At 36.1% G+C, this 17,553-nt stretch overlaps 1 protein-coding gene across 3 annotated transcripts in view; it reads left to right on the plus strand.

Moving 5' to 3' along the window:
* Positions 1-17,553, plus strand: part of PTPN2 (protein tyrosine phosphatase non-receptor type 2) — a 78,725-nt gene that overhangs the window by 10,346 nt on the left and 50,826 nt on the right. For all 3 annotated transcript variants that reach the window (XM_069468290.1, XM_069468289.1, XM_069468288.1), the window contains exon 2: positions 7,551-7,641. In XM_069468290.1, the coding sequence (XP_069324391.1) occupies positions 7,551-7,641 (91 nt within the window). The remainder of the gene's footprint in view (positions 1-7,550; positions 7,642-17,553) is intronic.

The following is a 17,553-nucleotide window of genomic DNA, read 5'->3' on the forward strand; positions in this document are numbered from 1 at the left end:
TTGGGAGGCTGAGACAGGAGGATCGCTTGAGCTCAGGAGTTTGAGGTTGCTATGAGCTAGGCTGACGCCACGGCACTCACTCTAGCCTGGGCAACAGAGTGAGACTCTGTCTCAAAAAAAAAAAAAAAAAAAAATTGTATTTTTACTTTTTTTCCAGTGTTTTCTTACACAGTTTTATGGTTTCATTTCTTTTATGTTTAGATCATTGCTCATCCAGGACTTTATTTTTGTATAAGAAATGAGGTAGACATCCAATTAAATCTTTTTTATAGTAAGACATATATATATAAAAATTTTACCATTTTAACCATTTTTAAGTGTACAATTCAATGTCATTGATTCCATTTACTTTTTTTTTGTATTTTGGTTTTTTGAGACAGTCTCACTGTGTTGCCTGGGCTAGAATGCAGTGGCGTTATCATAGCTCACTGCAACCTCAAACTCCTGGGCTCAACCCATCCTTCCGCCTCAGCCTCACAAGTGGCTGGGACTACAGGCAAGCCCCACCATGCCTGGCTTATTTTTTTCTATTTTTTGGTAGAGATGAGGTCTTGCTTGTACTTAGGCTAGTCTCAAACTCCTGGCCTCAAGCTATCCTCCCACCTCACCTCCCAGAGTGCTAGGACTACCAGGTGAGCCACCACACCTGGCTTTTTTTTTTTTTTTTTTTTTTTTGAGACAGGGTCTCACTCTTGCCCAGGCTAGAATACAGTGATGTCATAATAGCTCACTGAAACCTCGAACTCCTGGACTCAAGTGTTCCTCTTGCTCCAGTCTCCCAAATAGCTGAGACTATAGGCGCTGCTACCACACCTAGCAAATTTTTCTATTTTTTTTTTTTTTTTTTTTCCCGTAGAGATGGGGTCTTGTTATGTTGCTCAGACTGGTCTTGAACTCCTGGGCTCAAGCGATCCTCCTGCCTCAGCCTCCCAAAGTACTAGGGTTACAAGTGTGAGCCACTGCACCCAGCCTTCTTTACAGTCTTGTGCAGCCATCACCATTATTTCTTTCTTTCTTTTCTTTGAGGCAGAGTCTCACTCTGTCATCCTGGCTAGAGTGCTGTGGCATCAGCCTAGCTCACAGCAACCTCAAATTCCTCAGCTCAGGCAATCCTTCTGTCTTAGCCTCCAGAGTAGCTGGGACTACAGGTGTGTACCATCATGCCTGGCTAATTTTTTCTATTTTTAATAGAGAAGGGATCTCGCTCTTGCTTAGGCTGATCTCAAACTCCTGACCTCAAGCGATTCCCTGGCCTTGGCCTCCCAGAGTGCTAGGATTACAGGCGTAAGCCACCGTGCCTGGCCAGGAGTTCCATTTTTAGAGGGTTATCAAGAAATGCTTTGAAAAGTGTATATAATCATATTTAAGGATATTCATCACATTGTTTTTAGTGCTTGTGAAATTTTAGAAATCTGCTCTGGGGAGTTGGGTAAAATAAATGATGATGTATCCTATAACAAAAGGTTTTGTATTTCATAGTTGCCATTGTCTAAATGTGTGTGTCCCCCAAAATTCACATGTTGAGACCTAAATCCCCAATATAATAGTATTAAGAGGAGGGGGTCTTTGGCAGGTCATTAAGTCATGAGGCTCTGCCCTCAGGAATGGAATTAGTATCCTTATAAAAGATCCTTGAAGGAATCTGCTTCCCCTTCTACCATGTAAGGGACTCAGCAAGAAGACACCATCTTTTGAGTAGACACCAAATCTGCTGGTGCTTTGATCTTGGACTTCCCAGCCCCAGAACTGTGAGAAGTAAATTTCTATTGTTTATAAGTCTAAGATATTTTGTTAGAGCAGACCACAGACAAAGACAGTAGTCATTAAAGATGATGATGGTAATGTATTAACAGGAAAATATATCTATGATATGATATTTTAAGAAATTAAAGTAGGTATATAATTAATATGCCTGTGTACTCCCATGTTTTTTAAAAAATTGAAGTATATATTTATTTACACCAACTTATCCATAAACTAAAGAGTCCAGACAATTTAGGTTATCTCTGAATTATGTGGTAGTAGACTCTATTAATTTTCTTTTTGGCTGATCTATAGAGTCCTGAGTTCTGACAATGAATATATATTAGTTTATTAAAAAGTAAAAGTACTTTTTTTCTCTCCAAGTAAATCACATATAAAAACTCAAAGCACTTTGGCTACTTAATATAAAGAGCTGTATTTACTTGAACAATCCCCTGAGGCTATCTATACTTGTGTTACAGCACATTAAATTATTAATAATGTGTGTGATGACTCATGAAAAGGTTAAATTATGCTCAGTATATTTTTGTTTCAGAAGACAAATATGTAATGCACTTTAGAAATATTTCTACTAAAATTTAAATATTTTGCACTTTAAAAAAGATCGGTTATCTGGAAATTTTATGTTTAAGAGAATATTTTATTGATAAGGCTAGATGAATGAAAGTTTAGCCCATCACAGTTAAGAAGATTGTGTAAGAAAGTGAAATGCTGGGATCATAGGCATGAGGCACTGCAGCTGGCATTGTGAAGTTTTTAAGTCTTCATCACATGAAGAAGCCAAGTGAATCTGGTTATGTAGGTGTGGTGGGAGCATAGGATGTTAGCCTTATTTTGTAGAATGATGACCTGTTTTGTTTTTGTTAATATTATCTTTTTATTTTTATTGAACCATAGACTAGAAAGCATCCAAACGCAAAGAAATAGAGTACTTTACCAAAGCATCCACTTCAACTCCATAATTTTTTTCAGCTTTATTGAGATGTATGTCACACCATAAAAATATTTAAAGGGTACAGTTTAGTGAGTTTTAGTGTATTCACAGTTGTGCAAACAAATCTTAGTTTTAGAATATTTTCAGTGCCCCAAAGAGAGACTGTGTACACATTAATAGTTATTCCCCATTCCCACCTTCACCCTAGTTCTCTCACTAATCTACTTTCTGTCACTGGATTTGCCTATTCTGTCGTTTTATGTAACCAGAATCATACAATATGTGGTCTTTTGTGTCTGGTTTGTTTTACTTAGCATAATGTTTTCAAGTTTTGTCTGTGTGTTATGTGTATCATTACTTCATTTCTTCTTATAGATAAATAAGATTCCATTGTATAGATACATACCACATTTTGTTTATCCATTCATCAGTTGATGGACATTTAGGTTTTTTTTTACTTTTTGCTATTATGAATAGTGGTGTTATGAATATTTGGATACAGGTTTTTGTGTACACATATGTGTTCATTTCTCTTGAGTCTGTGCCTTGGAGTAGAATAGCTTGTTCACATGCTCTTTTTTAAGCATTTGTTTTCCAAAGTGGCTACACCGTTTTAACCTTTATTTTTTTGAGGCATAACATAGGCAAAGTGCACAAATTGTAAGCAAATAGCTGAAATGAATTCTTACAACATATACATCTATATGATCACCACCCAAATCAAAATATAAACGTACCACACCACAGAGGCTCCCTCATGCCCTTTCCTAGAGGTAACCACTATTCTAACTTTTGTCACCATTGAATAATTTTGCTACTTGTTCATATACATGGAAATTTCCAAGTGTGTTCTCTCTTGTGTCTGGCTTCTTTTTGTTCCATAGTTTGTCTGTGAAGTTGTTAGTTCATCCTTGTTGCTGCATGTAGCAGTAGGATTGTTCTTTTCACATTGCTGTGTGATATTCCAGTGTGTGACTATTCTACAGTTTATCCATGTTCATGCACGTTTTAGTTTTTTTCTCCTTCAGGTTTTGTATTATGAATTAATCCATTATAAACACGTGTCTTTTTTTGGTGGACTTATGCACTATTTTCCTTCACAGGATAGACTTGGTTAGCTTTAGTACTGAGCGTTGCTTTTTTTCTTTTTAAAGCTTTTGCCTTTTAGAGAGAGAGAAAAAAAACAACACTATTGAGATAAATCTTCCTGGATGAGTTTCTTTAAAGACCATCCTATAACCAAGTTCTCAGGATTCTGTGAATGTTTAAGAAAGGACCTCTGAATTCTGTGACCTTCAGACAAGAATTGTTGCAATGAAAAACTGAAATTATGCTGACGACTTTATGTGAAGTACACTTTTGAAATTTAAGCATAAGTCCTGAGATTTTTGAGAATCCCTAAATTCTTAAATATTAATAATACCATGTAGGCACAATCACTGCTTATGAAATGAAGACTAGCTGGATGGATAAGAAAATGTCTTTCAGTCCAGCATTATTTGAGCCCAGTGAAATTGTTTCTATAGTAGGGTCAGTTTAGTTCCTTACTTCTAGCCATATATCAAAATAATTTCAAGAGGGATTAAATGTTATGTTTGTGAAAATTTTAGGTGAAATAACAGAAGAAAATAGATACATTGAAAATAAGATATATTCAGAATTTAAAGTTAGAATCATTGGCCTGGAGACAAGCTATTCATTGGAGTGGATCATTCCATAATGTTCCCAGAATTAGACTTCTTTGGAAAAGGATGTACTGGGCAGTCTTAATATAGCCAATCTACATGTTTATATAAATTTCAAATACAGCAAAGGAGCTAAGTGAATTTTTCTACCAAGTAGCATATAATGGCTCAATTCCATGTACTGAGTTATTATTCTTATTTATCATAGGTTATCCTTCCGAGAGATTGTCAGGTTATGCTTCTACATGACATGAGGCTCTGCTTTTTAAATGGCTGCATAATATTCAATTTAATAGACCATGATTTTTTCAACCAATCTTTTCTTTGTCATTTGATTACTTCTGGTCTTTCAACATTATAAATAACTCTGTGAAAGATATCTTTGTGCTATGAGTTGCCTACATTTTGGACCATTGCCAGTAAGAAGTAACTAATGACTTGATTCCTTTTTTGAGCAAAAATCATTTTAAAAAGAAATTGAATGTAAAATTTTTGGTTAAATTACAGTTTAAAACAAAGATCCTTTCCATTTACATTTAGCTTTAATTAAAGATATGGTTTGATATTGGATTAGAACAGTGGTTCTCAACTTGTATGTTGGTGGGAGCATGTTTGTGGTAGATTTTGCTATCCAGGGATATTTGGCAATGTCTGGAGAGATTTTTGATTGCTACAGCTGGAGGGAGGGGTGCCAGTGACATCTAATGGGTAGCGGCCAGGGATGCTGCTGCTAAACACACTGCAATGCACAGGACAACCCTCACAGCAAAAAGTTATCCAGCCCAAAATGCCAGTAGAGCTGAGGCTGAGAAACCCTGGATTAACAGGTTTTACTACTGATGGGAAACATTCTAGATACAATTTTAGGTCTGCTGTTTATGTGTTCTCTTTGCTATAGAAGGGGAAAGTTTTAGCACCAGAACATAAGTAGAGCTGATTTTGCCATATATCATAGATCTAGTGAATAGCCCAGCTGTCTGCTTTCCCAAGGCCATTTGGACAAACACTATGTATTGCTTATACAATGTGCTTATAAAATTACCTATTTTTGTGTCTTGGATATTACTAAAAATGCCTCATCAGTGTTAGATGTAGTTATTGTTGAAATTTGGTTATGCCATGTATATTAGTTAGAGATCTGATTTAGCTGCATAGGAAAGAAAATCAAGCAATAGCTGATTTAACAAATGAGGGTTTATGATGTTTCTCATGTGACAAGAATTCTGGAGATAAGAGTTCAGGGCTGTTACTGTGGTTCCATAGATGCAGTCCCCCTATTTCTGCTTAGCCTTCCTTGGAATGTGCTTTTTACCTGTGGTCACAGGATGGCTCCTGTCTTTTCCTGGCCCTCACCCTCTGGATATCAAACCATACCAGGCAGGCGAAAGTGAGAGGAACAAGGGTTCACTGGGCCAGTCCTCTTTATAAATGTTTTCTTACAACCCAACCCAGTGATTTCTGCTTATTCCCATTGGCCAGACGGTGTCAGGGTACCACTCTTAGCTGTAAAGGAGGCTGAGAATAGGTTTTTAGTTGGGCTCATTGTAGTCAGAAAATAAAATCAGATGCCTTTAGTAAGAAAGAGAGGATATTGGAGTAAGGCAGCTAGTATGCATCTCTGGGAGCTGCTTTTTAAAATATTGGGGTTTCTTTTCTTGCTAAATTCACTGAAATTAAAGGAGAACAAATGGTAACATTGGATATTTGAGAGAACAGGCTCACTTCAAGAGTTCTTTTTATTATTAGCTGAGAAAATAAAATATATTTATGTTATGAACGGATAATATTTCTTAACCCCAAGGACTTGTCTGTGTTATTGTATTTTGTAAATTTTAATTCTCTTCCCTCCTATCTACTTGGGGCCCTCCTCTTTTGCAGCATCAGTAACCATTTGTTATGGTATACACCAATGTGTTTTTCTAGTCTAAAAATAGGAACTAGCAACCGACAGATGGACTTAACTGGTAAATGGGTGTACGTGTATGACAGAAGTCGGGAAGGGCTGGTATAATGGAGGGAGTCCTACACTCTTCTCCCCAAGAAATCAGTATGTTTCCTAACACAAGTAGTAATGACCAGTAGATTAAAAAAAAAAAAAAAATCCCATGTAGAATAGTAACAAAGCCTATTAGGTTTCCAAGAATAAACTTTTGGTGTACGTTTATGCTAGCCTTTAGCATATCTTTATGAAGAAAATTATAAAGTGAAGTAAAATATTGTGAACTACAATGCAAATGGACAGAATAAATAGGGGACAGCATGCCTTTCCAGATACGTATTACAAAGCTAGAGTAACTAAAGTTTCATACTGCTCAAGAGTAAACAAATGATTCTGTGAAATAGAATGAGAACCTAGAAACAGACCCAACATGTGTGGAAACTTGGTTTAAGATCAGGTGTTACTGATAAATGCAAAAAATCAATAAATGGTATTAAATCAATTCACTCTCTATTTGGAAAGAATAAAATTAAATTCTTCTTCCAGACTGCAGGCTAATAACAGTGTTTTACATCTTGCAAAAGTATTGTTAACATTTCATTCACTTATACATCGGTATAAACTTTGGATACTCAGTTTGGGTGTATTGGTTTTATGGTGTAATTAGAGTTTTTCAAAATAAAGTAACAATTATATGGCAGAAAGGTGAAGAAATAGGTCAGAATTTTAAGGTAGAAATTCCACAATTTAGGTTGACGTTGTAAGAGTTTTAATCAGAATTTGAGTATGATGCGGCTAACCTTAGATACCTCCGTTGCATTGGTTCTGCCACATAAGGTGTTCATGCTTGCTTATAGCTGTTGAATAGAGAGCCTAATTAGCAGTAAATAAACAGATCAAGAGCACAAGACTTCAGTGTCTGAAGGACCTTGGTTTAGTCCTGGGAGCTGCCACTTTTGAGCTTTATGACCTTTGGTAGATTGTTTAACCTCTGAAAGCCTGTAAAGCCTGTTGTCCCTTACACATAAAATGGGAGGAGAATCATTTGTTAGTATTGTGAGGATTAAATGAGGCCATGTAGACAATGTGCTTTTGCATAGTACTTGGCATATCATAAGGGATTAATACATTTTATTTTATACTGGCTGGGAAAATATGTTTTGCTGTATAAAATTTAAGAGCAGTATTAAAAAAAGAGGATATTAAAATATATTTTTGTTATTTTAAGGAAATTCGAAATGAGTCCCATGACTATCCTCATAGAGTGGCCAAGTTTCCAGAAAACAGAAATCGAAACAGATACAGAGATGTAAGCCCATGTAAGTACTTGTGGGTTTGTGTGCATGTGTATATTTTTTGATTTGTTTTAGGAGCCAGGATACAGTGTAAAGGAGGGTTTGGGGTCAGGGTTGATAAATGTGGTAATTCTTTTTCTAGGTACATAATGCACATTTTTTGAAGAAAAATTTCAAGGCATAGACTAGGAAAAAATAATTACCCATAATTACTTCATCTTTCAAACACAAGTACCATTATTTTGGTGTATTTCCCAATCATCCTTTTTTTCTTATGCATAATTTTTTTCCTTTAATTGTAATCATATTATATATGTGTATATAATATATACGTATATATATTTCCTTTTCATATTATTCTATTGCCTTTATAAGTATTGTTTAAAATATTTATTGGTGAAGTTTGGTTTCTTCCCCAAATTACAAAAGTAGTATATACTCACTGCAGAAAACTTGTAAAATATAGAAAAGTGTAAGGAAAAATAACTCATGATTTAGAAACAATAACTTTTGGATCTATATTCTTTGGGTGTTTTTCTGAATAAACACATACATATATTCAAATTTAGAATCTTTAAAAATTTTTTTTTCCTCTGTTACTCAAGCATTAATACCACCATAGCCTTCTGCAGCCTCAAATTCCTGGGCTTCAGGAATTCCTCCCACTTCAGCCTCCTGAGTAGCTGGGACAACAGGAATACACCATCATGCCCAGCTAATTTTTAAATTTTTTGTCAAGACAGGGTGTCTCTGTGTTGCCTGGGCTGCTCTAGAACTCCTGGTCTCAAGCAATCCTTCTGCCTTGGCCTCCCAAAGTGCTGGGAGTATATATGACTGTGCCTAGCTTAGAAGCTTGCACATAGTAATTTGTAGGTCTTTTCCTACTTAGCAAGATATTGTAAACATTTTCCTCTTAAAAACATAATTTTTAATGGCTTTGACAGTGACTTTGGATATACCATTCTGTTTTTGTTTGTTTTGTTTTGTTCTTTTTAAATGTTTTTAAAGACAGGGTGTCGCTCTGTTGCCCAAGCTGGAATGCAGTGGCATGATCATAGAGCACTGCAACCTCAAATGCCTCAGCTGAAGTGATCCTCCTGCCTCAGCCTCCCAAGTAGCTAGGACTACAGGCATACGCCACCATGCCCAGCTTTTTAAAAATTTCTTTGTAAAGATGGGGTCTTGCCATGCGGCCCAGGCTAGTCTCAAACTCCTGGCTTCAAGTGGTCCTCCTGCCTCAGTCTCCCAAAGTGCTGGGATTATGGGCGTGAGCCACCTATGTCCAGCCACTTTTTTCTTTTTTTAATATATTACTAACCACTATACTAATGAGGATGGTTATATATCATTCTTTTACATAACAGTTCCCCTGTAGTTGGACATTTAGATCATGATGTGTACACCCCCCATATAAAATTTTGTAAACAATCATAATACTAGGGATTTTAAATGTGTTCATCATGAAGTGATTTTACTTTTTGTTCTGATAGGTATGGCTCATTCATATATTAAATTGGACTGCCTCCCTACTTCAGCATGCTTCCCCTTGTTTGATTTTAGTGGGCTTAATATAGGTTTTCTCTTTAGGGTTACTTGTTAGTAGAGACTTAAACAGCATCAAATTGATCACATTCAGGTTTTTGCTTCCCTCCCACCCCTGTAGGGTACGGTGCTGGCATGCCAACATCCTCCTGTATAGGTTGAATAATTTCACTCTGTTCAAGGCCTCACACTGTATACCTTTATATATAATACATCGTAGTCCATGATTATAGGTGTTTAGGGTTTGCGTATACCACTGAAAATCCATCAGTTACTAGGGAAAAAACCCATACTTTTATTCTTATATGAATAGAATATTTTTCTTTGTCAACAAAGTACATTTCCATGAAGAATGTATTGGCTGATTTTGGACAAATCAAATGAGAAACAATCTCTTAAAATATTTCGTGTTTATTATAAATTACTATTAAATATTATGTTTCTCTTAAATACTTTTTTCCTTACCAGTTAGAAGTATTTGTAAAGGTAAGTAGCTAGAAGAGTTGTTTTCTACTTTTCTTCAGTTGCACCTTGAGGATAGGACAGACTTCCTCTGACACTTGGGGCTCATCACATCAGCAGTTGTGGCGGGTGTGTTCAGGGAATGGGGCTGTGGGCAGTAGCTCTGACACTGAGGTGCTCCTTTATCCCCTCAAAATCACTGCCTGAGAATCACTGAACTAGAGAGAATAATTCTCTAGTGTTAACACTGTTAACATGAGTTTTGAAGATAGTATTTTCTGGTTGTACATCTTGCTTTGTTGCCTTTAATTTTTTAAGAAACTTTTCATTTTGCGTCCCTTCCATTCCTGCTTCAGTCCATTGTCACAGTATCCAGAGTAATCTTTGTATAATGCAAGTCTGTTTTCCTCTCCCCCCTCCAATAGTGCTCTACAACTTTTTATTAAAAAATTAAACTTTTTTAGCATTGTGATACTAGACCTTTTGGGAACACACCTCTAAATTTTTTCTAGCCATTTTCCTATAAATTATTCATTTCAGGAAAACTGAATTACTTGGAGTTTTATTGTGACTTTTTCAACACCTCAGTGTCTTCAAATATGTCATTCCCTTTTTGAAATATTCTTCTCCTTCCCTCCTTTTGACCCATTTCAATCAAAGTCCCCTTCTACAAATATCAACTCTACAACCACTTTTCCATGAGTGGTAGTCTCTTCGAATAGAGGAGTTCATGGAGATAGATGGTAGATGGTGGTTCTTTTTCACTAAGTCCAGGTGAGCCCAGGAATGTGTGTTTTTTAAAAGCTCCTGGGATGATACTGATACACCTTTTCTGACTGGTAGTCGTCATATCATTTAAACTTGTGTTTCTTTACATAATAGATACTTTACAGTTGTTGGTTTGGTTCAGAAAACATTTCAGGAAACTAGCTGTATGTCTGATGCTATGCTGTGTGCTGAGACTACAATGATGCATATATGCTCTTTGTCCTCTAACAATTTACAGTATGGTTGAGGAGATAAATATATAATTATGTTATAGGTACTGTTAGATATGACAGTGTATTGGAGCTGAGAAGGGGCACTTAGCTCTGCGTAAGGAGTCAGGGATGGCCTTTGAGAGAATGAATGGTAGCCTGTCAGATAAAAGGGAATGGAAAAAAAATTTTTTTTTAAATTCAGAGTCCCAGATCTTTCTCTTCTAAGTTTGGGTTTAGCGGGTCTGGAAATCCGTATTTTTAAACAGTCTTACATGATTCTTTTAAACCCACATTGGCACCAGTCCTCAGACTGACATGTGGAAACTACATTTGGAAGTCTGAATATGAGAAACTTAAAGGGAAAAGCCGATTTTGAAATAGAAAGAATTTGAAGAAATCCAGAATTGTCCTAGAATTGCCACAACCCAGAGTTGCCTCAGTTAGCTATGAGACAGCATAGACGAGATGGGCTAGAACTTGCTTGTTTGAAAAGAGAGAAGTAGGTTTTAATGGTCACTTTGGGAATGTCTTTATATTATTAGAGACTATTGCCAAATTTTGAAATCTTCCTTACTGTTTGATGTACAGGTAGAAATCCCAGTTTACTGTTTGTTCTAAAAGGAAGTGCCAGCAGTAGTTTAGTGAACTGTCATCTCTTTTCACTGGACAGTCAATTTCTGTATTGGCAGGGCATGGTAAGTACATAACACAAATTTACCCTTCTAACAATTTAGGTGTACATTACAGTATTAACTGTGTGTGCATTGTTATACAACGGATTTCTAGAACTTTTCCATCTTGCATGACTGTACACCTTGAATAACAACTCTCCAGCATTTTCTTCTCCCCTGGCTCCCCAGCCTCTGGCAACCACCATTCTACTTTCTAAGAGTTTGATTACTTTAGATACCAAATATATAAGTGGAATCATGCAGTTTTGTCTTTTTGTGATTGGTTTATGTCCCTTGACATAATATCCTCAAGGTTCATCCACGTGAAACAGCCAGATTTTGAAAGAAATTAACATAGGCTTATGGTTCTAGTAGCATGTCAGGTTATATAGTCCATAGTTTGTTGTTGCTACAAAACAAGAAGATTCTCAATAAATATCTTTTTTACATGAGTTACTGGCTATGGAAGAAGTAAGAAAAACTTCTAGGCTTCCTGCCTCCCCCTCAATGATCTCAGCAAATGGCATAGCTACTTTGAATTTAAATGTTGATGGTAGCCTTGAGATTTGTATGTAACTAATAAAGTGGCCTCAGCATGTATTAAGTAAAAATGAATAGAATTATGGGGAGAAATTGACAAGTCCATGTTCATGGGCTTCTTAAGACGACAAAGTATTTGTAAAGAAGTAGATCAGGCCAGGCACCGTGGCTAATGTCTGTAATCCCAGCACTTTTGAAGGCTGAGTCAAGAGGATCCCTTGAGGCTAGTTAGCAGTTGGAGATCAGCCTGGGCAACATAGTGTCTCCACAGAAAAATTTAAAAATTAGCTGGATGTGGTGCATGGTGGTGTGCACTTCAAGTCTTAGCTATCTGTGATGCTAAGGTGGGAGGATGGCTTGAGCCCAGGACTTTGAGGCTACAGTGAGCAATGATTGTGCTGGGTGACAGAATGAAAACCTGTCTCTTAAAAAAAAAAAAAAAAGAAGAAGAATATTTGTACAACACTGTTAATAAGAAAAATATAGAGAATCCTATATCCAACAATTAGAAAATCACATTCTTATAGGACTTACATGGACTATGTGTAAAGAGAAAAAAAAAGACCATCAACTAGGCTATAAAGTAAATCTTGAAATTTAAGAATTGCTATATTACAGGCCATATTCTCTGATCTTAATGCAATTAATCAGTTATTAATAAGATAAAAATTCCATAAATTTGGAAATTTTAACATTTCTAAATAATATGGAGGTCAAGACAAAGTCATAATGGAAACTTAAACTTAGCTACTTACCAAAACTTGCATAAAGCAGCAAAAACAATACTGCCAAGAAAATATATTGCCCTAAATGTTTATATAACAAACAAACATTATGCTGTCTAACCTAATTTAGAGTAAAAAAATAACAGAATAAGCACAAAGCAGTAAGGAAATAATTTAAAACAAAAAGCAGAAATAGGGATAAAAGTTACAATACAAAGAACCAGCAAAACCAAATGTTAGTTCCTTCATAAGACTACTAAGCTCTGGCAAGATTGAGCAAGAACAATCAAACAGAGAGAGGATGTGTATAAACAATATTAAGAGAAAAAGGGGAACATAAACACAGATGTAAAAGGAATTAAGTGAATTGAATACTGCAAGCAATTTTATGGTAGTAAATGTGATCATTTAGGAGAAATGGAGCAAAATCCTAGGAAAATACAATTTATCAAAACTGACTCATGTAGCAGTGGAGACTCTGAAAAGTCCTGTTACAGTTAAAGAAATTAACTGGGCCAGTTGGTTTTGTAGGTGTATTTTATAATGAAGCAAATTCTCCAAGATAATAGGAAAAAAGAGAGAATGCTCCCATTTCTTTCTGTGAGGCCATTATAGAACTTTGATAGCCAAACCGTTCATTAACAGGAATGAGAGTTCCAAGCCTATCTTCCTCGTGAATATAGGTGTAAAAATCCTAACAAAAGTTTAGCACACTGAATACAGCAATATATCAAAAAGATAATATGTCATGTCCATGTTAACTTTATTTTAGGAATAAAGGGTGGCTTCATAGAAAATCTCATAAACACAGTAACAAAGTAAAGGAGAAAAAGCCATATAATTATCTCAGTTGATACAGAAACATTATTTGAAGTATGTTCTTGCTGGTGATTAATAAAAACTACATGTAGCAAAACTGAAAATAGAAGAGAACTTCTGTAACCTAAAATAAGATATAGATACCTACAACAACATCACTCTTAATGATGACGTGATAGAATAAGGATGCCCACTGGTACCACTTCTACTTAATATTATGTTTTTGATCTGAGCCAGTATAGTAAGCAGGAATAAGAAATAAAAGGCATAAGGATTAGAAAGAAAGGAACCTGTCATTTTGTCTGTTGCTATGTAACAAACCACCCCAAAACAGTGGCTTAAAACAATAAAAATTATTTATTATGTTCACAAATCTGGGGGAGTGTCTGGGCTCAGATAGGTGATTTTTGCTCAAGGTCTTTTGTTCAGTTGTAGTTCAGCTGGGGCTGGAGTCACCTGGAAGGCTTCTTCACTCTGTTCTTGACTATCACCTCAACTGGGGCTGTCAGCTGGAACACTTACACGTGGCATCTTGCATGTGTCCTGGAGTTCACCACAACATGGCAGCTAAGTTTCAAGGGTGAGCATTCTTAAAAAGCCAGGCACAGCTGTATTGGCCTTTTTTTTTTTTTTTTTTTTTTCCCTCTAAAAGACAGGGTCAGGGTCTCATTCTGTCACCCAGGCTGTAGCAACATAGCTCGCTGCAGCCTTGAACTCCTGGACTCAAGGGATCCTCCTGCCTCAGCCTCCCGAGTAGAGGAGACTACAGGTGCACATTACCATGCCTGGCTAATTTTTAAATTTTCTGTAGAGATGAGGTCTTGCTATATTGCTCAGACTCTTGAATTCCTGGCTCCATCAATCCTCCCACCTTGGCCTCTGAAAGTGCTGGGATTACAGGTGTAAACTATCATACCTGCCTTTATTGCCTTTTGTGACCTAGACTCAGAAGTTACACATAACTTCCACCACATTCTGTCTCTTAGGACTGTCACCAAGGCCTTCTGTATTCAAGGGGAGAGGATTAATATTCTATGGATTGTTGGAAGAAGTATCAAAGAATTATGAATATGTTTCAAAACCACCACAATTATACATACTATGATTTTCTTCACAGATAAATCCCCAAAAATGTGCAGACAAATCAAAAAGTTAAGAAACATTTTGGTAGTCTCAGAATTATAAGACAATAGACCTTCAAATATTAAAAGAAACATTTATACATTACAAGAAAGTAGTTGTTACCCTTCTTAGTAAGATTAAATAAAACTGTCTTATAATAGTTATCAGAATAAGTATAGATTTAGCATAAATTTTATGGTAAATGTAATATTAAGTAAATATTTGCTGATATCCCTTCTAAAGTTTGAAAATAAAAACCATTTGTCAGTTTAGTACTTTACATTCTCAAAATCTATTCTTTTTTTTTTTTTTTTTTGAGACAGCCTGGGCTAGAGTGCCGTGGCATCAGCCTAGCTCACAGCAACCTCAGACTCCTGACCTCCAGCGATCCTCCCGTCTCGGCCTCCCAGAGTGCTAGGATTGCAGGCGTGAGCCACCACGCCCGGCCTTAAAATATATTCTTGACAGTTTTTTTACTTAAAGTTTTTCTCATTAGCTGTTAGGACTTTGGTCTTTGGATTTGTGCTTTTAATAATTTATTTCTACAGGCCATTGATGCACTGGAGTGTTTCCAAGGAATAAGAACTAGAAGTCTTAGTGAAGAAGCTAGAATTGATTAGATAGGAAAAGAGGAAACCTAAACAGAGCAGATTGATAGCTGACTTTAGATACTTGTCCTTTTATGTGGAAAAAGGAATTCATTATCCTGTGTTAAACCCAAAACAGAACTGGAGTGTTCATGAGTGAATAATACCATTGGTGAATTTCATGTCAGTATGAGCTGATCTTTCTTACTCCTAAGAGCTGTTTAAATATACAAACTAACCCTCTGAACTAGTACACTCATTATTGTAGGTGGTTTTCTCATTATCAGAGACCTTCTAGAGAATATTTGTGAATGAATTATATAGGTCTACATCAGATGACTTTGAAATATTTCTTGTATGCTTCATTTCTTGCCCCTGTTTGTCCCTTTCTCCTCCTTCCCCCATTCACCTTTCTTCTTACACAGTTGATTCCTTAACAGGTACAGGCTTTTTTTGTGGACTGATATTAAAAAAAAAATTATGCATAATTTTTGTTATCTCTGAATAATAGTTTTAGTAAAGGAAGTATTAAAGGTATCATTAAGCTTCCCCTTCTTTCTGCCTAAATAATTCAGTCTAAAAGCCCTTGGGGTTGGGGACCCACATGTGGAAGGGATGTAAGTAAGGGTGGTGACGTCCTTGAAGGGGGGCCTGTGTGTGAAGAGTGGGGGAAAGCCAGAGTGGGCCCTGTAGTATTGGATTAGCATTAGTGTATCACTATGTAGATGCATGGTTTTCAGTGAATATGGATATACAGATAGATATGAATGTAAGTGTGTGCATACATACTTATATTCCCCAGCTCTGTCCACTGAGAAAGTTTGGGAGCAGTGACACCATGTTATCATTGGGCATGCTTAGCTTTTGATATCCAAATTTTATTCTCCACTAAGTGGAAAATAGGGCTCCTTGAAGAAATGGCTGAATCCAGGGCTAGGATAGGGAAAATATAAGAATAGCGTGGAATGTCTTGTAGTGCCAGAACATAAGGACATGCTCAAAAAATGATGAAGGCATGTCAGAAGGACACAAAAGCCAGCTTGAATCCACTGGCCCAAATCTGGGCTTATTTGAGCATCAGAATAAATAATGATTATAACCTATTGAATAAAATATGAATCCATGAACCTATATTGACATAAAGAAACGAATGAATAAATAGGCAATAGGGGAAGTTCTAGCTTTGTATGGGTTGCCAACTACCAAATGTTAAAATGGATGCTAAACTTGGTGAGTGAAAATTTGATGAGGAACGAGGTATTTATGTAGACTTAAAGTATCCCTTTACAAAATATTTATTAAATACAAAGAGGGGAACATTATACAGTGGAGAAGTCTGGCTTACACTAACCTTAAACAAGTGACCAATAATGGGACACATCACACATGAAAATCCTGAACCACCTGACAAGGTGCAAGGAGCACAGAGGATCACTCTGATGAACCTGTGAAAAATACACACACTGAACTCATTCGTGGAGAAATATCAGACAACTCACATGGAGAGACACTGTACAACAACTGACATATGGTCTTCAAAAGGTTAAAAAAGACTAGGAAAGACTGAGGAATGGTTCTGGATTGAAGGGGACTAAAGAAATAAGACATCTAAATGCAACGTGTTATTATAGGTAGGATCCTTTTTTGGATATTTTAAGGACATTATTGAGATGGTGAAACTCTAATGGGGTCCGAGTCAGTAAGCATCACTGTTAATTTTGTGGTTTTGATGGCTGCGCTGTGTCATTGTATAAAATGCACATAAACAATACTTGGTAATGAGGTATTGTTAACAATTTGCATCTTGATTCGGGAAAAAGTTCTTTGTGTTTCTCTTGGAATTTCTCTGTGGGTTTTTAAATTCAACATATGAATTTTAAAAAATATATTGGGGTACTGAATCTTAGCACATAGAGTTAAGAAAAGGAAATAAAAGGCATACAGATTGGAAAGGAAGAAATAAAACTGTCCCTGTTTGCAAATGACATGATTGATAGTCTATGCAGAAAATCCCAAGGAATCTGCCCCCAAACCTTCCTAGAACTAATAAGTGAGTTAAGCCAAGTTGCTGTATGCAAGATCAGCATACAAAAATAATTGTCTCCCCAAGAAAAACCAATTGTATTTCTGTATATTACCAGTGAACACATAGAAACCAAGATTAAAAACACAGTGTTTATAATTGGTCTAAGAAAATGAAACATTTTGGGACAAATCTAACAAAATATGTATAGAACCTGTACGTTGAAAGCACCAAAATACTGATAAAAGGATGATCTAAATAAATGGAGAAACTACCGTGTTCATGGATTGGAAGACTCAGCATAGTGAAGATGTCAGTTCTCCCCAAATTGTTCTATAGATTTAACACAATTTTTATCAAAATCTCAGGAAAATTTTTTGTAGATATAAACAAGCTTATTTTAAAATTTATGTGGGAAGGCAAAAGAACTACAAAATGGCTAAAATGATTTTGAAAAAGAAAAAT

This window comes from Eulemur rufifrons, chromosome 5 (assembly GCF_041146395.1).
Source record: "Eulemur rufifrons isolate Redbay chromosome 5, OSU_ERuf_1, whole genome shotgun sequence".
NCBI classification, from domain to species: domain Eukaryota; kingdom Metazoa; phylum Chordata; class Mammalia; order Primates; family Lemuridae; genus Eulemur; species Eulemur rufifrons.